Consider the following 22,423-nt stretch of genomic DNA (forward strand, 5'->3'; position numbering starts at 1 on the left):
GACTCACCGAACTCCCGATTCACCGACCTCCCGACCACCCGATTCACCGACCCCGACTCACCGACCTCCCGACTCGCCGACCTCCCGACTCACCGACCTCACGACTCACCGACCTCCCGACTCACCGACCTCACGACTCACCGACCTCCCGACTCACTGACCTCACGACTCACCGAACTCCCGACTCACCGAACTCCCGACTCACCGAACTCCCGACTCACCGACCTCCCGACTCACCGAACTCCCGACTCACCGACCTCCCGACTCACCGACCTCCCGACTCACCGACCTCCCGATTCACCGAACTCACAGGGCCTCCCTCGCCGACTACCTGACTCGCCGAACTCACAAGGCCTCCCTCGCTGAACTCACAGGGCTTCCCTTGCCAACCACCTGACTCGTCGAACTCCCGACTTAGCCAATCCTCTATCCATGCTAATATATTACCCCCAACCCTGTGAGCTCTTATCTTGTACAGTAACCTTTTATGTGGCATCTTATACAGGCCTAGCAATCAACAGCTACTTCAGCTACTATGTAGTGTTGGTGAGGAACAAGTTAAGGTGAAGGAGAGTCTGGCAGATGTAATGTGAGGAGTTAGGGGAACATGTACTCACTTTCATCAGTCGAATAAGGTCGCTTAGCCTTTTCCGACATTGGTTGGGGGTGCGCTGGTGTATTGAGTTCCCCGAAACTTCCCCTTGCATCACCTCTGATGCAAGTGAGAATGAAGTCATGACACAAAGTCATGCCCTTTAAGAAGACCAGGGAGCAGCTGTATCGTTAGGATCAAATGGTTAGGAGCAGAATTTCACGGTCCAAACGCCACTCCACTGCCACACCGCTGAAACCAGCCCATTACACCAGTCATTACCACTCCTCTCCATTTTGGGCCTGAAAAAGTGGAATTTCCATCTTAACATCATCCCATCCATCTCGGCAGTAAGGGACACTAAAATGCGGGACATGCCTCCCATTTCGGACGGAGGTCAGTTTCGGCCCCTTAGTTTCTATAATGAAAGCACTGTGTTTTTCTGTATTAATGGACTAGAATGGACACGTTGGCTGAGAACAGCTCTACAAGGTGTGAGTTTTTAATGTCCCATGTAATGATGGCCTAAAGTTCCAATTGTTTAATCACCTGCGGCTGATACACGTTGAATTTTAAACATCTTTGCTATTGTCAAATATCAACTGGTTTGCCCTGGTGGGGAAGCCATCACTGCAGCCCCGCTCAGGGTTCATGCTAAAATGGCAGATTGGCCCAGGTAACGCCATCGGACTCCAATCTGCATATTTAAAGAGGGCCTCGCCGACTTGGGTTTAGGACCCTTGCCGCCCGCAATTTAAATTGCAGTCGATCAGATCGGGGTGGGTAAGGAGTGGGTAAACGGCCCCCACTCCATTTTAACTGTTCCCCATCACCTGGCTTCTGCAAGGCAGAGAGGTTAAAATAAAAATAGATTAATTCCCTGGATAGGTAAATTAAAGACAAGAGGACATGATTTAAACAAATTGAGTTGTTTAATAGAACCTGGAAAAGAGCTCAGAGATTTGCCTCAAATTGTGTCTTCAAATTTAAAGTGTGGAATTCATGGTCATGTTGTCAGTGTCCTTCACGTTGTGTCCATTCAAGGTAGCCTCCTTTGTAGTGACGAGCTCTAGAGACAAAATATGGATAGTGTGATGTGCAAATATGAAATAAAAACTTCCAGTGAATTTCAAGACAGTAACAATTGATACAAGTATTCAGGCAACATATTTCTCACAGCTACAAATCCATCACTTTGACCTTTTCCATTTGAGACTTTTAATCTAGCTTGATTAACACAGATAATGATCACAAAAATCCTTAGGCCCACTAGTGTTTTGTAGTGTCAGAGGCCTGGCGGGACAAAAATTCAGACCCCGAAAAGCTGACCTCTACACAGAGCAAACTGGTTGCCGCATTTTCCTAATTACAACAGTGACTGTACTTCAAAAGTACTTCATTGGCTATAAAACGCTTTGGGATATCTTGAGGATGTGAAAGGCGTTGTATAAATGCACGTTCTTTCTTCTTTCATTTAAATAAGTCCCATGTCACTGTAAGCACAAGATTTCCATTTTGGCTTTAGTATCTCTATTGGTTTTATTTCAAAAGTAAAATTACAGGTTTGCATAGCAGCTTTTATTAGATCTGTTTGAAAATGATTGGACTAATGTCATTTTAGTTGAATATTCTGCGGCAATGATTTGAATACTGGTGAGTCAACTGTTAATCAACCTCCTTCCTTCGATAGTTCACAAAAACACGCTTCAAGCAAGCAAGAGAAACTTGAAAGGAACATAGGAACAGGAGTAGGCCATTCAGCCCCTCGAACCTGTTCCGCCATTCAATGGAGTTGAGGTCGATGATCAGCCATGATCTTATTGAATGGCGGAGCAGGCTCGATGGGCCATGTGGTCTACTCCTGCTCCTATTTCTTATGTTCTTATCTTATGTTCTTATGAGATCATGGCTGATCTGTGACCGAACTCCATATATCTGCCTTTGGCCCATATCCCTTAATACCTTTGGTTAACAAAATGCTATCAATCTCACATTTAAAATTAACAATTGATCCAGCATCAATTGGCATTTGCAAAAGAGATTTCCCAACTTCTACCATGCTTTGCGTTTAGAAGTGTTTCCTAATTTCACTCCTGAGAGGCCTGACTCTCATTTTTAGACTAAGCCCCCAGTCCTAGAATCCTCAACCAGCGGAAATAGTTTCTCTCGATCTACCCTATCTGTTCCCCTTAATATCTTGAAAACTTCGATCAGATCACCGCTTAACCTTCTAAATTGCAGGGAATACAACCCTAATTTGTGTAATCTCTCCTCGTAACTTGACCCTTGAAGTCCAGGTATCATTCTGGTAAACCTACGCTGCACTCCCTCCAAGGCCAATATATCCTTCCTAAGATGTGGTGCCCAGAACTGCTCACAGTACTCCAGGTGTGGTCTAACTAGGGTTTTGTATAGCTGCAGCATAACTTCTATCCCCTTGTATTCTAGTCCTCCAGATATAAACACCAGCATTCCATTAGTGTTTTTGATTATTTTCTGTACCTGTTCCTGTCATTTTAATTATCTATGTACCTGGACCCCAGGCCTATTTGGACCTCCGCTGTTTTTAGCTTTTCACCATTTAGAAAGTGCCCTGTTCTATACTTGTTAGGCCCAAAGTGGATGACCTCACATTTGCTTACATTGAAATCCACTTGCCACAGTTTTGTCCATTCATTTAATCAATATCCCTTTGTAATGTTCTGCTTTAACTACGCTGCCTACAATGCGATCTATCTTTATGTCATCGTCAAATTTGGATGTATGACTTTCTATACCATCATCTAAGTCGTTAATAAATACTGTGAATAGTTGAGGCCCCAACACAGATTCTGTGGGATACCCATAGTCACATCCTGCCAACTTGAGTACCTATCGATTATCCCTACTCTCTACCTCCTGTCGCTCAGCCAATTTCTTAACCAAATCAATAATTTGCCCTCAATTCCGTGAGCTTCGAGCTAGTTAATAGTCTCTTATGTGGGATTTTATCAAATGCCTTCTGGAAGTCCATAACACTAACAGCCATAGACATAGAGCTTGAGCACATAGCTTGGAGACAGAGCTGGGAGATTCTCAAACTGAGTGATTCGCAAGCAGAGTGAGGAATTTTGCGAGCACAGGAATTGATGGAGAGGAGGAAGGCATGGAGATGTCTGACTGAAAAGGAGGAGTGGAGCTACAGAATCTAAGGTCTCTAAGTTAATAGACACGAGAGCAGACCTGCGGGACAGTGAGAGGAGTGGCCGCAGATAAAGGTAGGCCCAAGAGGCCCGGAGCAAGTGTGAGGGAGCAAGGTAAGTGACGTCAGCGTAACGGAAGGAGCTGATTGGTGAGTAGTTGGTGATTGTTTTTTTTTTAAGTCTTAAGTTTATTTCTGTTGTTACTTAAAAAAAGAAAAGAAGTTAGTTAATAGTCAAATAAATAAAGACAGGGCAGCTTGATCCAGCGGAATGCACATTCTGTACCATGTGGGAATTCCAGGATGTTTCCCGTGTCCTGGACAACTACGTGAGCAGGAAGTGTCATCAGCTGGAAGAGTTCGGGCTCTGGGTTTTGGAGTTTAAGCAGCAGCTGGCGAGGCTGAAAGCTATGTGGATAGCACGTTTCAGTAGGTGGTCACCCTGCAGCTAAGGAGTGTGCTAGCAGAGAAGGAATGGGTGACCATCACACAGAAGAGGAGGACCAGGCAGGTGAGGGCGATGGTTCCTCTGAGGAGTACAGCCAGAGCCAAGTCCATGGCACCATGGCTATCTCAGCTGCACAGAGGTGAAGGAGGAAGACAGGGAAAGTAATAGTGGTAGGGGATTCGATAGTTAGGGGAGCAGACAGTCGTTTCTGCGGCCACAGACGTGATTCCAGGATAGTGTGTTGTCTCTCTGCCAGGGTCAAGGATGTCACTGAGTGGCTGCAGAACATTCTGAGGGGGGAGGGTGAATAGGCAGAGGTCGTGGTCCATATTGGTACCAACGACATAAGTAGAAAGAGGGATGAGGTCCTGCAGGCAGATTTTAGGGAGCTAGGAAAGAGATTAAAAAGCAGGAGCTCAAAGGTCGTAATCTCTGGATTACTCCCGGTGCCATGCGCAAGTGAGTATAGAAACAGAAGGATAGAGCAGATTAATGCGTGGCTGGAGAGATGGTGCAGGAGGGAGGGCTTCAGATTCCTGGTGCATTGGGGCCAGTTCTGGGGGAGATGAACACTATCAAGTTCAGGAGAATGGTAGTGAAATATTGGACGGGATAAACATTGTATGAGAGGAAGTTTTAAGGGGTTTAGCATCCTTGAAAGTAGATAAATCGCAGGACCAGATGAAATATCTTCAATCTGTACAGGCTGTAGGGGAGGACGAAAACCCCCTCATTTTACCCAGAAGGAAAAGGGCTGTGGGATCAGTCTGTGCTGTGAATTGAAACCGATAACAGCTTGACCTTGGCAGAGCAGTGATTGGATGGGGGAGGACACGATGGGGGACCAACAGAGTCAGCCCGAAGCATGGGGCTTTCAAGCCAATGGGAGAGCACTTGCTCGAAAACTGGGACTGACTCACAGCCATTATCGGACTATTGTCTTCCCCATGTTTACACTATGGAAGGAAATGGCTACAGGAAGCCAATGCAATCAACACCCACTCAAACCTTGAGTAGGTTAACATCAGTGGGAAAAAACCCGCAATAATCTAAAACTGCTGCATTTTTCAAAATCACAAAGTCCACCAATGAGAAGAATCGACTGCAGCAGGAGAGGCGGACTGGATAATCTGGCTATAAAAAAAGGGTTTCTGACGTAGCGGAGTGGTGATTTTCCCTGCCCTCGTCATCCAACAACCACAACCAGCAAGATTCTCGACACTGAAGGAAATCCAGTGTCCGAAGATAGAAGAAACAAACCACTAGACTGCAGAAGGCACAGTAGTGAGTATAACCTCTGGTCCCCAGAACTCCCAACTCAGTTAGGCCAGGAAAGGTGGGAGGTTGGGCATTGTACTGCTAAACTTGTGTAAAGATTTTCGTTGTGTCCGTTTAGTGGGATTTAGGGGGATTGTTTTGTTGGTGTATTGCTGTTTGTTGAGATACACCTTGTCAAATAAATTGGAAGCCTAAAGTTCCTCTTGGAATCACCTTGTCTCAGTTCTATTGTATAACATCTCCTGATCGTGAGTCTTATGTCAGAACATTGTAAGGGAAGCTAGGAGCGCCTCGAAAACGCTCAACTGTGTGTCACAGGCTAGGGAAGAAGGGGTTAGGAGTGTTTGACACTCACAGGTGCCTCACAGGCTAGGCATAAGCTGTGGGGATGCACGAGTCTCAAAACCCCCTTCATAAGCTGTGGACACAGTCTCTCCAGGGGTGCTCTTGCAGCACTCAGGGTACCTCACAGGCCAGGCATAAACTGTGAGGGCAGAAGCCCAGAGAGAGACACCCAAGGCATAACAACACTCCCTGAGAAAACCCCTTACACAGGCCGGACGGGTTGCACTTCAACAGAGCCGATACCAATATCCTCAAGGGAAGGTTTGCTAGTGCTGTTGGGGAAGGTTTAAACTAAGTTGGCAGGAGAATGGGCAACAGGATGTAGCAATAGAAAGGAGAAACAAAGGGCACAAAGGATTGGGAGAGACGGATAGCACTAAAGCAAGAAATAGTAAAGTATTAGGTGGGGTCAGACTATGAGAGAACATAGGATGGTCTAAGATAGGTTTACAATGTGAACGCACATAGCATAGTAAATAAGGTTGGTGAGCTGCAGGCGCAAATAGCCACATGGGAATATGATGTCGTGGCCATAACGGAGACCTGGCTCAAAAAAGGACAGGATTGGGTATTAAATATTCCTGGATATAGGGTATTCAGGAAAGATAGGGAAGGAAATATAGGAGGTGGTATGGCAGTATTGGTTAAGGAAAATGTTACAGTGCTGGAGAGAGAAGATGTCCTGGAGGGGGTCAAGGACATAATCTATTTGGTTAGAGTTAAGAAATAATAGACTTGCCATTACACTACTAGTTGTATTCTATAGGCTACCAACGTGGGGAAAATATGGAGGAGAAAATTTGCAGAGAAATTACAGAGAGATGTAAGAACTATAGAGCAGTGATAATGGGGGACTTCAACTATCCTAATATAGACTGGGATAATAAGAGTGTAAAGGGCAGAGATGGGGAAGAATTTCTGAAGTGTGTTAAGGAGAACTTTCTTGATCAGTATGTTTCCGGCTCGATGAGGGAGGAGGCATTGCTGGATCTGGTTCTGGGGAATGAGGTAGGTCAAGTGGAGCAAGTGCCAGGTGAGCATTTAGGGAACAGTGATCATAGTATCATAAGGTTTAGATTAGCTGTGGAAAAGGACAGGGAGTAATCTAGAGTCAAAATACTTAATTGGAGGAAGTCCAATTTCAGTGGGATGAGAACAGATCTGGCCTGGGTAAATTGGATTCAAAGATTGGCAGGCAAAACTGTAGTGGAACCTTTAAATAGGATATAGTTCAGGTACAGTTGAGGTATGTTCCCACTCGGGGGAAAGGTAAGGTAAGTAAAGTCAGAGCTCCCTGGTTGACGAAAGAGATAGAGAGTAAGATGAAGCAGAAAAAGAATACGTATGTCAGATGTCAGGTTGAGAATACATCTGAGAATCAGGCTAAATATAGAAAGTTCAGAGAAAAAGTGAGAAAGAAAATAAGAGGGGCAAAGAAAGGTTATGAGAATAGAATGGCAGCTAACATAAAAGGTAATTAAAAAGTCTTCTATAGGCATATAAATAGTAAACGGGTTGAAAGAGGAGGGGTGGGGCTGATTAGGGACTAAAAAGGAGAGTTATGCATGGAGGCAGAGGGTATGGCTGAAGTACTAAATGAGTGTTTTGCATCTGGCTTCACCAGGAAGAAGCTGCTGCCATAAAGGAGAAGGTAGAGGAAATACTGGATGGGATAAGAATTGATAAAAACGAGCTACCAGAAAGACTGGCTGTACTTAAAGTAGATAAGATTAGGGACCAAAATGATGATCTATGTGTGGAGGCGAAGGATGTGGGTAAGGTACTAAATAAATACTTTGTGGTTGTCTTCACAAAAGAGGGAGACGACATCGACATTGAAGTTCAGGAGAATGATAGTGAAATATTGGACGGGATCAACATAGTAAGAGAGTAAGTTTTAAGGGGTTTAGCATCCTTGACAGTAGATAAATCACCAGGACCAGATGAAATATATCCAAGGTTACTAAAAGAAGCAAGGGAGGAAATTGCGGAGGCTCTGACCATCATTTTTCAATCCTCCCTGGCTACAGGAGTGGTGCCAGAGGATTGGAGAACTGCTAACATTGTACCATTGTTTAAAATGGGAGGAATTGCAGGCCTGTAAGTTTAACCTCGGTGGTCGGCAAATTACTGGAATAAATTCTGAGGGACAGTATAACCCTTCAGTTAGAAAGACAAAGATTAGTCAAGGACCATCAGCATGGATTTGTTAAGGGAAGATCGTGTCTGACTAACTTGATTAAGTTCTTTGAAGAGGTAACAAGGAGGGTCGATGAAGGCAGTACGTTTGATGTAGTTTACATGGATTTCAGCCAGGCCTTTGACAAGGTCGCACATGGTAGGCTGATCAAAAAAGTAAAAGCCCATGGGATCCAAGGGAAAGTGGCAAATTGGATCCAAAATTGGCTCCATGGTAGGAAGCACAGGGAAATTTGTGACTGGAAGGCTGATTCCAGTGGGGTTCCACAGAGCTCAGTACTCAGTCCCTTACTTTTTGTCGTATATATTAATGATTTAGACTTAAATGTAGGGGGCACAAAGAAATTTGAAGATGATACAAAAATTGGCCATGTGGTTGACAGTGAGGAGGGAAGCTCTAGAATGCAGGAAGATATTGACGAACTGATCAGTTGGGCAGAAAAGTGGAAAATGGATTTCAATCCGGAAAAGTGTGAGATAATGCATTTCGGGAGGGGCAACAAGGCAACGGAATACAGAATAAATGGGAGGATGCTGAGAGGTGTGGAGGAACAGAGGAACACTGGAGTATGTGTCCAGAGGTCCTTAAAGGTAGCAGGACAGGTCAGTAAGGTCATTAAAAAGGCATAAGGAATGCTTTCCTTTATTAGCCAAGGCATAGAATACAACAGCAGGGAATTTATGCTAGAACTGTATGCAATACTAGTTAGGCCACAGCTTGAGTGCTGCGTGCAACCCTGGTCACCACATTATAGGAAGGATATGATTGCACTAGAAAGGGTGCAGCGGAGATTTGCAAGGATGTTGCCAGGACTGGAAAACTTCAGCTATGAGGAAAGATTGGATAGGATGGGGTTGTTTTCCTTGGAACAGAGAAGGCTGAGGGGAGATTTAGAAACATAGAAACATAGAAAATAGATGCAGGAGTAGGCCATACGGCCTTTCTAGCCTGCACCGCCATTCAATGAGTTCATGGCTGAACATGCAACTTCAGTACCCCATTCCTGCTTTCTCGCCATACCCCTTGATCCCCCTAGTAGTAAGGACTTCATCTAACTCCTTTTTGAATATATTTAATGAATTGGCCTCAAACAACTTTCTGTGGTAGAGAATTCCACAGGTTCACCACTCTCTGGGTGAAGAAGTTTCTTCTCATCTCGGTCCTAAATGGCTTATCCCTTATCCTTAGACTGTGACCCCTGGTTCTGGACTTCCCCAACATTGGGAACATTCTTCCTGCATCTAACCTGTCTAAACCCATCAGAATTTTAAACGTTTCTATGAGGTCCCCTCTCATTCTTCTGAACTCCAGTGAATACAAGCCCAGTTGATCCAGTCTTTCTTGATAGGTCAGTCCCACCATCCCGGGAATCAGTCTGGTGAACCTTCGCTGCACTCCCTCAATAGCAAGAATTGTGTATAAAATTATGAGGGGCCTAGATAGAGTGCATAGGAAAGACCTATTTCCTTTAGTAGAGAGGTCAATAACCAGGGGGCATAGATTTGAAGTAATTGGTAGAAGGATTAGAAGGGAGATGAGGAAACACTTCTTCACCCAGAGGATGGTAGGAGTCTGGAACTCACCGCTTGAACAGGTGGTAGAGGCAGAAAACCTCATCACATTTTAAAAGTACTTGGATGTGCACTTAAAGAGCCATAATATACAGGGCTACAGACCTAGTACAGGAAGGGGGATTAGGCCGGGTAGCTTTTTTTCAATCAGCACGGACACAATTGACCGAATGGCCTTCTTCCATGTCGTAAGTTTTCTATGATTCTATGAAGTCACCACGACCGGATGAGATGCATCTTGGAAGCTGAGGAGAGTGAAGGAAGAAATCGCGGAGGTACTGGTCATAATCTTCCAATCCTCCTTAGAAACTGGGGTGGTACCAGAGGACTGGAGAATTGTAAATGTTACATCCTTGTTCAAAAAAAGTTGTAAAGATCAACCCAGCCACTACAGGCCGGTCAGTTTCACATCAGAAGTGGGGAAGCTTTTAGAAACAATAATCAGGGACAAAATCAACAGTCACTTGGACACGTGTGAATTAAAAAAGGAAAGGCAGCATGGATTTCTTAAAGGCAAATCGTGTTTAACCAACTTGATCAAGTTTTTTGATGCGGTAGCAGAGAGGGTTGATGAGGGCAATGCAGTTGACGTGGTGTACATGGATTTCCAAAAGGCATTCGACAAAGTGCCACATAATAGGCTTGCCAGCAAAGTTCAAGCCCATGGAATAAAAGGGACAGTGGCAGCATGGATAAGAAATTGGCTAAGTGACAGGAAACAGACAGTAGTGGTGAATGGTTGTTTTTCAGACTGGAGGAAGCTAAACAGTGGTGTTCCCCAGGAGTCAGTAGTAGGGCCACTGCTTTTCTTGATATATAGTAATGACTTGGACATGGGTGTACAGGGCACAATTTCAAAATTTGCAGATGACACAAAACTTGGAAGTATAGTGAACAGTGAGGAGGATAGTGATAGACTTCTAAAGGACATCGACAGGCTGGTGGAATTGGGCAGACATGTGGCAGATGAAATTTAATGCTGAAAAGAGTGAAGTGATATATTTTGATCGAAGGAATGAGGAGAGGAAATATAAACTAAAGGGTACAATCCTAAAGTGGGTGCATGAACAGAGAGGCCATGGGGTATATGTGCACAAATCGTTGAAAGTGGCAGGCCAGGTTGAGAAAGTGGTTAAAAATAGCTTACAGGATCCTGGGCTTCATGAATAGAAGTATAGGACTGGATTTTCAGCTTTTATGATTTCGGGACAGTGGCGGGGTGGCCCTTATACTGCCTGGCAAAAGTTTGTACCCGCGTCTGAAAATTTCACAGAGAGTGCAAAATCCAGCGTCACCCAAGGAGCTTTTTGCGCCCCAGCCAAAAATCATGGCATTAAAAAGTTGGAATAATGTGCAGGACAAGGTTGTGTTGGTGCCCTGATTTTTGTTGATTATGCTTGTAAATAGTTTCTTTCATTTAATGCACTTCATTGTTATTTAGTGTCCTGCAATATAACGTTGTCTAGTGTGTGGTTTTCTTTTGAAGGGATTAGTTTTTGCACCTTTGTTGCAGTTAAATGTCTCTTTGATCCTTTGCCATTGATGCCTTGTGTATCATTCCAATGTTCACTGGAGATGTGCCTTTATGGGGGCACATAGTCTGTCCAGTATTAGCTCCATCCCTCAGTTTCCTCCATTTAGGAGAGCTGGTCCATTATGAGCTGGCGACGTGCGACTCTTCTTTCAGCAGCATGTCCATGCTGCCTCCTCCATGGATGGTATGGCTATCCAATGTGGGCCTCACCATGCTCCTCTTTGTCATCCTCCTCCTCCTGAGTTAGGCCTGCAAACCTCACTGGCAATGCCTGGACCCTCATGATGGCCAAGCTGTGCAACATGCAGCACACCACAATGAATTTGGATACCTGTTGATGGGAGTATTGACGGCTGCCTCCAGAGCCATCCAAGCATCAGTCTGCCTGTAGGCCATGGCATATCTCTGTAAACACTTCCTTTGGGAAGCACAGTCTTCTCACACACTGCTCCTCAGAGAGCTGGAGGTATGAATGTTGGTGCCTGTATGCCCGTGGGGGGTAAGCCCTCCTCCCTAGATGTCTTCAGCCTCTCCTCATCTGTGGGCCGACATAGCCAAGAGCCCTTTTTCTAGCTTGACACTGCCTGGCAATAGCACGCAGCATGATACGCTGTCAAACTAGTAATGCCCCCATTACATTCTCTCATTAACATTGTAAGGACACTGTAATGGCAGATAAAACTGCCGCTTTCAAGTCGGAGCTTCACGCAGCGTGATGTGCGCAACCGTTGCAGTCAATGTTACTTGCGATGTAGGATCTTCATCACTGCATTTAAATATGCCGCCAATATCGCCTGTTGCACTCTGGGAATGCCTGGTTCTTCAGACGTTTCCTGGGGTGGGCGTTTAATGAGGCGTTAGGGCCAAATTTTGCATTCGGGGCGCTAGCTGAGCGTTACACGATGACTGACGTCATGATCTCAGTGAAACTAGAGGACAGGGCGGTAAGTTTTTGCGTCGCAACAAACCATGAGCCGAATTTGCCGGCCAGGTGGTAAAAGCTGGACACCCGCCGTAACGTCCATTACGCTCCCTCCGGGGCACTAACTGAGGCGCAAGCGAGCCAAAAATCCAGTCCATAGGGTACAAAAGTGTGGAAATTATGGTGAACCTGTATAAAACACTGGTTCGGACTCAACTGGAATATTGTATCCAATTCTGGGTACCGCACTTTAGGAAGGATGTGAAGGCCTTAGAGAGGGTGCAGAAAAGATTTATGAGAATGATTCCAGGAATGAGGGACTTCAGTTACGTGGATAGACTGGAGAAGCTGGCGATGTTTTCCTCAGAGCAGAGAAGGCTGAGAAGAGATTTGATAGAGGTGTTCAAAATCATGAGGGGTCTGGACAGAGTAGAGAGAGAAACTGTTCCCATTGGCGGAAGGATCAAGAGCCAGAGGTCACAGATTTAAGGGGATTGGCAAAAGAACCAAAGGCAACATAAGAAAAAACACAGCGAGTGGCTAGGATCTGGAATGCACTGCCTGATAGGGTGGTGGAGGCAGAGTCAATCACTGCTTTCAAAAGGGAGTTGGATAAGTACCTGAAAAAATTTTTTTGCAGGGCTACGGGGAAACGGCGCGAGAGTGGGACTAGCTGAAATGCTGTTGCAGAGAGCCAGCATGGGCTCGTCAGGCAGAATGGCCCTCTTCCGTGCTGTAACCATTCTATGATTCGACACTAGAAAGGCTGGCTGTACTTAAAGTAGATATGTCACCAGGACTTGATGGGATGCATCCTAGGACACTGAGGGAAGTGAAGGAAGAAATCGCGGAGGTACTGGTCATAATCTTCCAATCCTCCTTAGAAATGTGGACGGTGCCAGAGGACTGGAGAATTGCAAATGTTACACCCTTGTTCAAAAAAGGGTATAAAGATAAACCCAGCAACTACAGGCCAGGCAGGGAAGTGGACCTGAGTCTATGATCGGATCAGCCATGATCGTATTAAATGGCGGAGCAGGCTCAAGGAACCGTATGGCCTACTTCTGCTCCTATTTCTTCTGTTCTTTAGTGGAGAAGCTTTTAGAAACAATAATCAGGGACAAAATTAACAGTCACTTGGACAAGTGTGGATTAATTAAAGAAAGCCAGCACAGATTTGTTGAAGGCAAATCGTGTTTAACCAACTTGATTGAGTCTTTTGATAAGGTATCAGAGAGGGTTGATGAGGGCAATGTGGTTGACATGGTGTACATGGATTTCCAAAAGGCGTTCGATAAAGTGCCACAAAATTGGATTTCCAGTAAAGTTCAAGCCCATGGAATAAAAGGGACAGTGACAGCATGGAGAGGAAATTGGCTAAATTACAGGAAACAGAGTGGGAGAAATTGGGCTACTTTGCGCCTCCCCCAGGGATGTGGGGTGCGAGTAGGGTGTAAATGAGTTTGCGACCAGATGTGGCAAGAGCAGCGCCTCCCGCTAAATTTGGAGGGTGTTTTGTGGCAGCGGTGACCCATAGCGCCCGCCTCTGTTGTGCCCAACGATGCGATCGTCATCATCATGCACAGTGCCCCAGTAGCGCCCTGGAACAAAAATTGGCCCTCGACCCTTGGTTTAGCGCCTGGCGCTGACAACAACAGCTTCAACCGTTGGGTTTCAGTCGGATGTCGGCTGGAGGAGCGCTATTTAAAGGCGCCAGCATCCAATGTTTCCTTCTTAGTTTCAAAAAGGTAGGCAGATGTTTTGACCGATTTAATCGATTTGCAGTTCAAGGAGTGTTCTGGCTTTTAAAGATTCCTCACTTTCAATGAGGGCAGATTTGAAACTCCAAAGCTTTTCACGGGGGCTGTGCTGGCACTGCACCATACGCTACAGCGTCACCGTCAGAGGCAACTGAGGCAGAGAAAGACTGGAAAATGTGGCTCGAGAGCGGAGGCCCAACAGGGCACTCAACAGGAGTTCCAGGTGTGTGGAGAGAGTTGGGAGGTGTGTCGCTGAGGCCTATAAAAGGCCCAATGCATCGGAGAGGCTCGGGAGTTCCAGGTGCGTGGAGAGAGTCGGGAGGTGCGTGGAGAGGCGGAGCTTGTGCAGCTACAGGGAGAAGGCAAAAAAGAAGTAGAAAGAAATCGAAAGGTGATGTCACAGCCAAGGGGGTAAGTGATTGGCTGGTGATTGGTGAGTAGCTTTTCTTTTTCTTTCTTTATCAGTAAGTAATATTTAGCAATGTTGTTGCCAACTTAAGTGTATCTAAGGGTTAAGTCATGGCAGGAGAGCTCGGACACGTGTTAAACTCCTCCTGTACTATGTGGAAAGTCAGGGACAACTACATATGTGGGAAGTGTATCCACCTCCAGCTCCTGACTGACCGCATTGCAGCGCTGGAGCTGCGGGTGGACTCACTCTGGAGCATCCACGATGCGGAGAATGAAATGAATAGCACGTTTAGCGAGTTGGTCACACTGCAGGTAAAGGGTACACAGCCTGATAGTAAATGGGTGACCAGCAGGAAGAGCAGTGCAAGGAAGGTAGTGCAGAGGACCCCTGCGGTCATCCCCCTGCAAAACAGATACACCGCTTTGGGTACTGTTGAGGGGGATGACTCATCAGGGGAGGGCAGCAGCAGCCAAGTTCATGGCACCGTGGGTGGCTCTGCTGCACAGGAGGGCAGGAAAAAGGGTGGGAGAGCGATAGTGATAGGTGATTCGATTGTAAGGGGAATAGATAGGTGTTTCTGCAGCTGCAACTGAGACTCCAGGATGGTATGTTGCCTCCCTGGTGCAAGGGTCAAGGATGTCTCAGAGCGGGTGCAGGACATTCTGAAAAGGGAGGGTGAACAGCCAGTTGTCGTTGTACACATAGGTACCAACGATATAGGTAAAAAACGGGATGAGGTCCTACAAAACGAATTTAGGGAGCTAGGAGCTAAATTAAAAAGTAAGACCTCAAAAGTAGTAATCTCAGGATTGCTACCAGTGCCACGTGCTAGTCAGAGTAGGAATCGCAGGATAGCTCAGATGAATACGTGGCTTGAGGAGTGGTGCAGAAGGGAGGGATTCAAATTCCTGGGGCAATGGAACCGGTTCTGGGGGAGGTGGGACCAGTACAAACCGGATGGTCTGCACCTGGGCAGGACCGGAACCAATGTCCAAAGTGCTGTTGGGGAGGAGTTAAACTAATATGGCAGGGGGATGGGAACCTATGCAGGGAGGCAGAGGGAAATAAAAGGGAGACAGAGGCAAAAGATAGAAAGGAGAATAGTAAAAGTGGAGGGCAGAGAATCCCAAGGCAAAAAACAAAAAGGGCCACATTACACCAAAATTCTAAAGCGACAAGGTGTGTTAAAAAGACAAGCCTGAAGGCTCTGTGTCTTAATGCAAGGAGTATCCTTAATAAGGTGGACGGCTTAAATGTGCAAATAGATGTTAACAGATATGATATGATTGGGATTACAGAGACTCCCTGTCTGGCGTAAAAATAAAAAAGGGAAGGTGGCTCAACCGTGGCTATCAAGGGAAATCAGGGATAGTATTAAAGCCAAGGAAGTGGCATACAAATTGGCCAGAAATAGCAGCGAACCCGGGGACTGGGAGAAATTTAGAACTCATCAGAGGAGGACAAAAGGTTTGATTCGGGCAGGGAAAATAGAGTACGAGAGGAAGCTTGCAGGGAACATTAAGATGGACTGCAAAAACTTCTACAAATATATAAAGAGAAAAAGGTTGGTAAAGACAAACGGAGGTCCCCTGCAGTCAGAATCAGGGGAAGTCATAACCGGGAACAAAGAAATGGCAGACCAATTGAACAAGTACTTTGGTTCGGTATTCACTAAGGAGGACACAAACAACCTTCCGGGTATAAAAGGGGTCAGAGGGTCTCGTAAGAAGGAGGAACTGAGCGAAATCCTCATTAGTCGGGAAATTGCGTTGGGGAAATTGATGGGACTGAAGGCCGATAAATCCCCAGGGCCTGATGGTTTGCATCCCAGAGCACTTAAGGAGGTGGCCTTGGAAATAGCGGATGCATTGACAGTCATTTTCCAACAACTCTGGATCAGTTCCTATGGAGTTTTAAAAAAGGAGGGAGAGAGAAAACAGGGAATTATAGACCGGTCAGCCTGACATCGGTAGTGGGGAAAATGTTGGAATCAATTATTAAAGATGAAATAGCAGCACATTTGGAAAGCAGTGACAGGATCGGTCCAAGTCAGCATGGATTTATGAATGGGAAATCATGCTTGACAAATCTTCTGGAATTTTTTGAGGATGTAACTAGAAGAGTGGACAAGGGAAAACCAGTGGTTATGGTGTATTTGGACTTTCAAAAGGCATTTGACAAGGTTGCACACAAGACATTGGTGTGCAAAATTAAAGCACATGGTATTGGGAGTAATGTATTGACTTGGATAGAGAACTAGTTGGCAGACAGGAAGCAGAGAGTCGGGATAAACGGGTCCTTTTCAGAATGACAGGCAGTGACTAGTGGGGTGCCGCAGGACTCAGTGCTGGGACCCTAGCTATTTACAATATACATCAATGATTTAGATGAAAGAATTGAGTGTAATATCTCCAAGTATGCAGATGACACTAAGGGTGGCGGTGTGAGCTGTGAGGAGGATGCTAAGAGGCAGCAGGGTGACTTGGACAGGTTAGGTGAGTGGGAAAATGCATGGCAGATGCAGTATAATGTGGATAAATGTGAGGTTATCCACTTTGGTGGCAAAAACACGAAGGCAGAATATTATCTGAATGGCGACAGATTAGGAGAAGGGGAGGTGCAGCGAGACCTGGGTGTCATGGTACATCAGTCATTGAAAGTTGGCATGCAGGTACAGCAGGCAGTGAAGAAGGCAAATGGCATGTTGGCCTTCATAGCTAGGGGATTTGAGTATAGGAGCAGGGAGATCTTACTGCAGTTGTACAGGGCCTTAGTGAGGCCTCACCTGGAATATTGTGTTCAGTTTTGGTCTCCTAATCTGAGGAAGGACGTTCTTGCTATTGAGGGAATGCAGCGAAGGTTCATTAGATTGATTCCCGGGATGGCAGGACTGACATATGAGGAGAGACTGGATCGACTGGGCCTGTATTCACTGGAGTTTAGAAGAATGAGATGGGATCTGATTGAAACATATACAATTCTGACGGATCTCGACAGGTTAGATGCAGGAAGAACGTTCCCGATGTTGGGGAAGTCCAGAACCTGGGGTCACAGTCTAAGGATAAGGGGTAAGCCATTTAGGACCGAGATGAGGAGAAACTTCTTCATTCAGAGAGTTGTTAACCTGTGGAATTCTCTACCGCAGAGAGTTGTTGATGCCAGTTCGTTAGATGTATTCAAGAGGGAGTTAGATATGGCCCTTACGGCTAAAGGGATCAAGGGGTATGGGGAGAAAGCAGGAAAGGGGTACTGAGGTGAATGATCAGCCATGATCTTATTGAATGGTAGTGCAGGCTCGAAGGGCCGAATGGCCTACTCCTGCACCTATTTTCTATGTTTGTATGCTTGGGTCCTCCTGCTCTTCTCTTTCGTCACTATCATGGGCGGCGGGGATCGGTGGTGTGGGGGGGGGGGGGGGGGTTGTGGGGGTGGGGGGCGGCTGGCTATCTGCTTGCTGATTATCTGAAAACATAAAGGCACAAGACTCGTGGTAAGGTGAGGGCAGGGCGACAGGAATGGAGCAGGGAATGCAGACAGTATTAGGAGCTGGAAAGTGATAAAGCCTTCTGGTGTGAGGGGGAAGTGGGATGAGAAAAGGAGAGGGGATAAAGATACTGGTGTTGCCCCCAGCGGGGTCGACGTTGCCGATGGCCATGGCGCCCACCACTTGCGGGCCAATGAGCCGCAGCACTCACTCCTCGATATCTGACAGCTGCTGGAGCTGAGGTTCACCCCGCCTGACCTCTGCTGCTCCCTCCTATTGTGGGCCATCTTGGCCTGCAAAAGAGAGGAATGTGTGTGAGTCAGAGTCCAGCTTTATGTCTTGGAGATATGCCTGCTGTCGTTGATAGCTGTGAATGTAGGAAGGCATGAGATGAGGGTTTGAGTAGTTGCAGATGTTTGATGGGTGAGTGGTGGGGGTGTGGTGCTTTGCGAAGTGTGTACAGACAGAGGTTCAGAGGCTGGTATGTAGGACTTGTTGAAGCATGTACTCACCTTGACCATCCGACTGAGGTCATTGAGCTTCTTACGGCACTGTGTGAGGCTGTGTTTGATGAGACTACCGGCAGAGATGTCCTGTGCCACTTCCCTCCACATGGCCCTGAAGACATGGGGCAATGGCTACCTTCCAATTGCCAGAAAGAGCAATTTTCCCCTCCCGCATCGTTACCTCTGGTGTCCCCCAAGGGTCTATCCCTGGCCCCCTCATATTTCTCATCTACATGCTGCCCTTGGTGACATCATCTGAAAACACGGCATCAGTTTCCACATGTACCCTGACGATATCCAGCTCTACCTCACCACTACTTCTCTCGACCTTCCATGGTCTCTAAATTGTCAGGCTGCTTGTCCGACATCCAGTACTGGATGAGCAGAAATTTTCTCCAATTAAATATTGGAAAGACCAAATTAATTGTCTTTGGTCCTCGCCACAAACTGTGTCCTCTGGCCACCGACTCCATCCCTGTGCCTGGCATCTGTCTGAGGCTGAACCAGACTGTTCGCAATCTAGGTGTCATATTTGACCCTAAAATGAGCTTTCGGCCACTTATCCGCTTTGTAACTAAAACCGCCTATTTCCATCTCCGTAACATTGCCCATCTCCGCCCCTGCCTTAGCTCATCTGCTGCTGAAACCCTCATCCATGCCTTTGTTACCTCCAGACTTGACTATTCCAATGCACTCCTGGCTGGCCTCCCACATTCTACCCTACATAAACTTGAAGTCATCCAAAACTCGGCAACCCGTGTCCTAACTCGCACCAAGTCCCGTTCACCCATCACCCCTTTGCTCGCTGACCTACATTGGCTCCCGGTTAAGCAACGCCTCGATTTCAAAATTCTCATCCTTATTTACAAATCCCCCCATGACCTCACCCCTCCCTATCTCTGTAATCTCCTTCAGCCTCACAACCCCCCGAGATATCTGTGATCCTCAAATTCTGCCCTCTTGAGCATCTCTGATTATAATTGCTCAACAACTGGTGGCCGTGCCTTCAGCAGCCTGGGCCGTAAGCTCTGGAACTCCCTTCTCAAACCACTCCGCCTCTCTTTCCTCCTTCAAGACACTTTTTAAAATCTACCTCTTTGACCAAACTTTTGGTCATCTGCCATAATTTCTTCTTATGTGGCTCGGTTTCTTATAACACTGCTGTGAAGTGCCTTGGGATGTTTTACTACATTAAAGGCACTATATCAATACAAGTTGTTGTTGTTGTTGATTTACCGGCCCCTTCCTTCCTGGGGCGCTAAAGCACAATTAAGAAGTTAAGATTCCTTTGTGCCTGGCGCTAAATTTTCAAAACTTAGGGGTCGAAATTCTGTACCGTAGTTTTTGAGGCTGTGTCAACGCCTGAGTGCTGATTTTACCGCCAGGCATTAGGTGCAGGCTTCAACTGCCGTCTTCAAGATGAGAGTGCAGCGCTAAAAAGTGGCATTGCTCACTCATCCTCGGGCGGGAGCTAAGGAGGCCTACTGAATTTTGCATCGGGAGGCTGCCGACATACTAGCTGGAAAACGGGAGGAAAAGGGGAAGAAAAGGAAAGGAAGAAAAAAAAACTTCAAACTTCTCTGACCCACAGAGAGACGTCCTCACTGTTACAACTAATGAAAAAATAAAGAAATTCATTAAAAAAAACTTACCTTCTGCCCGAGTTCCGCTGTTTACTCAGCACTTTTTCCAGGCTGTAAGAATACCTGTCAGGAACTAAATATCGCGATAGAGGCGCCCAGGAGGCTTTGCACGCTGGATGACGTCACCACGCGGGTGGCATTAGCCGGCGCAGCGTTAGCTCTTGGCACCTCTGCCAAAGAGCCAACTGAATTTCTGCACAGGCGTGGACGCCACTTACCATCAAAGGTAGACCTTTGCCACCCGTTAGCCGCGCGGTAGAAAATGAATTTCGGCCCCTTAAAAAGTTAACGCCCTCAATAACGATGGTACCAAATTTCGAGTCCTAAGTTTTGAATTTCTCCCCCAAAGATTTCCATCAGGTCAGTTAAAGCCCACGGAATAAAAGGGACAGTGCAACATGGATACTGTTGTGCATTGCTCTGGTACATTAAATATATGATAAATACAATGGTGTACCACAGAGGGCGCTGTGGTGGGAGACCTGAAAGTACCTGCACGAGGCAGTATAAAAGGTTACCCACCACACCTGTGGAGCACTCTGGAGCTGTTCAATAAAGGACTAAGGTCACAACAGTTAGACTTACACCAGACCGTGTGGAGTCAGGGATTTGTGTGCTACATACATCACATTGGCGACGAGGAAGCAGACGAATTCCACGCAACCATGGCTACTCTGGGCTCGCTAAAGGATTTTACGGTGGGCAATGATTGGGAGGCCTTTACGGAAAGGCTCGAGTACTACTTCACAGCAAACGACCTGACGGAGGAAATGGACGCAATGAGAGAGAAGCGTAAGGCGATATTGCTTTCCAGTTGTGGAGATGAGGTTTACTGTCTCGTCAGGGATTTGCTGGCACCCGGGAGCGCCAGGGACGCGTCATATGAGGAGCTGGTCGAACTCATTCTTGACCAGTTGAAACCGAAGGAGAGCATCCTCATGGCCAGATACAAATTTTACCATCACTGCAGACCCGAGGGCCAGGACGTCACCAAATATGCTGCGGACCTCAGGAGACTCGCGGCGCCGTGTGATTTTGGCGCACACCTTGATGAGGCGCGGTGGGACGTTTTCGTTATGGGGATTGGCTATGAGGGCCTCCTTCACAAGCTGCTAGCCACAGAGCCCACAGTCACCCTGACAAAGGCCATCGCCATCAGTCAGGCATATATGACCTCGACGTGCAGCACCAAGCAGATGATCCACACAGTCTCGAACCCGGCAGGCACTGTCCTCAGGATAGCGCCCACCACGGACAAAACTGCAGTACGTGGCTCTGCCTGGGGCAAAGAGCACGGACCTCGGGGTCCTGGAACTCAGAGTCCGCTGAGGGGGGCCAATCAAGCAGCACCATGCTGTCATTGTGGAGGAAGCCATGGGGCTCACCGGTGCAGGTTTGCGGAGTACACGTGTAATACCTGCCACATTAAAGGCCACCTTCAGCGTATGTGTAAAAGAAATCGGACTCACCACGTGGCTGAGGAGATGGGGGATGATCCACTGTGCAGTGAGGAGCAGGCAGAAGAAGGTGAGGTGTTGGGACTGTATACGTGCACCGATGATTCGCCCCCAGTGATAATGGAAGTAAAAATTGACGGAGTCCCAGTGAGTATGGCAGTGGATATGGGATCGGGTCCATCATTGATGAGTCAGGGAACTTTTGATAAACTGTGGAGTTACCCGGCAGCACGACCCAAGCTGGTCCCGGTCACGGCAAAGCTGCGCACTTATATCAAGGAACTGATACCTGTTCTCGGCAGAGCGGATGGGAAAAGTCCGTGGGAGCTGGGAAGAATTCTTCACTCCACCACAGACTGCTGCTCTCTGGGTTTCCAAAGGGCAGCGCCAACCGAGCTGGAGCTGCAGCAGCAGCCCAGAACTCCTGGCCCCAAGCAACCCTGCAGCCTCAGCCTCCATTCAAGGTTACAGGTGTGGGCCCATTGCTGGGGTGCGGGCCGGCGGGGCGCTGCGGTCCATCGATGGCCTGGGGACCCACGCAGCGGAACAGTCGGACAGCGGCAGCGGCCACGATGGTGGCGGCCACGGAGGCAGCAGGAGAGGCGGCCACGGAGGCAGGAGGAGGGGCGGCCACGGAGGCAGCAGGAGAGGCGGCCACGGAGGCAGCAGGATACGCGGCCACGGAGGCAGCAGGAGAGGCGGCCACGGAGGCAGGAGGATACGCGGCCACGGCGGGCGCGGCAGGAAGTAAACCGGTGCTGCCGCTGATGTTTGTTGTTCCTCATTCTGTAACGAAACGCCACACCGAGTTTGAGAGCGCCAGCATCGAGTATGTCCAGTAGCGCCAGAGGAAGAGGATCTTGGACAAGTGCCTGAAACCTTTCCCAAAATTTCCCTCTCCCCACTGTCATGTATCTTACATTATTATATATAACTGTATCCCAACATGCTATACATGACTGTAATAAGATATGACCTGTAACCACCAGCATACCTGACCACCAGGGGTGCACTTGCAAGAGACAGGTATATAAGGGCAGGTCTCAGGCAAGTGCAGCATTCCAGAGCTGTGAAATAAAGGTGCAGGTCC

The 22,423-nt window shown here is 47.2% G+C and overlaps 1 protein-coding gene across 1 annotated transcript in view; it reads right to left on the reverse strand.

The window, feature by feature from the left end:
• Window positions 1–1,505: 1,505 nt before the first annotated feature.
• LOC139275707 (thiosulfate:glutathione sulfurtransferase) overlaps window positions 1,506–22,423 on the reverse strand; it is a 125,756-nt gene continuing 104,838 nt past the window's right edge. The window contains exon 4 of the mRNA XM_070892885.1: window positions 1,506–1,661. Coding sequence (XP_070748986.1) covers window positions 1,607–1,661 — 55 coding nt within the window. The 3' untranslated portion in view covers window positions 1,506–1,606. The remainder of the gene's footprint in view (window positions 1,662–22,423) is intronic.

This window comes from Pristiophorus japonicus, chromosome 11, assembly GCF_044704955.1.
Source record: "Pristiophorus japonicus isolate sPriJap1 chromosome 11, sPriJap1.hap1, whole genome shotgun sequence".
NCBI lineage: Eukaryota > Metazoa > Chordata > Chondrichthyes > Pristiophoridae > Pristiophorus > Pristiophorus japonicus.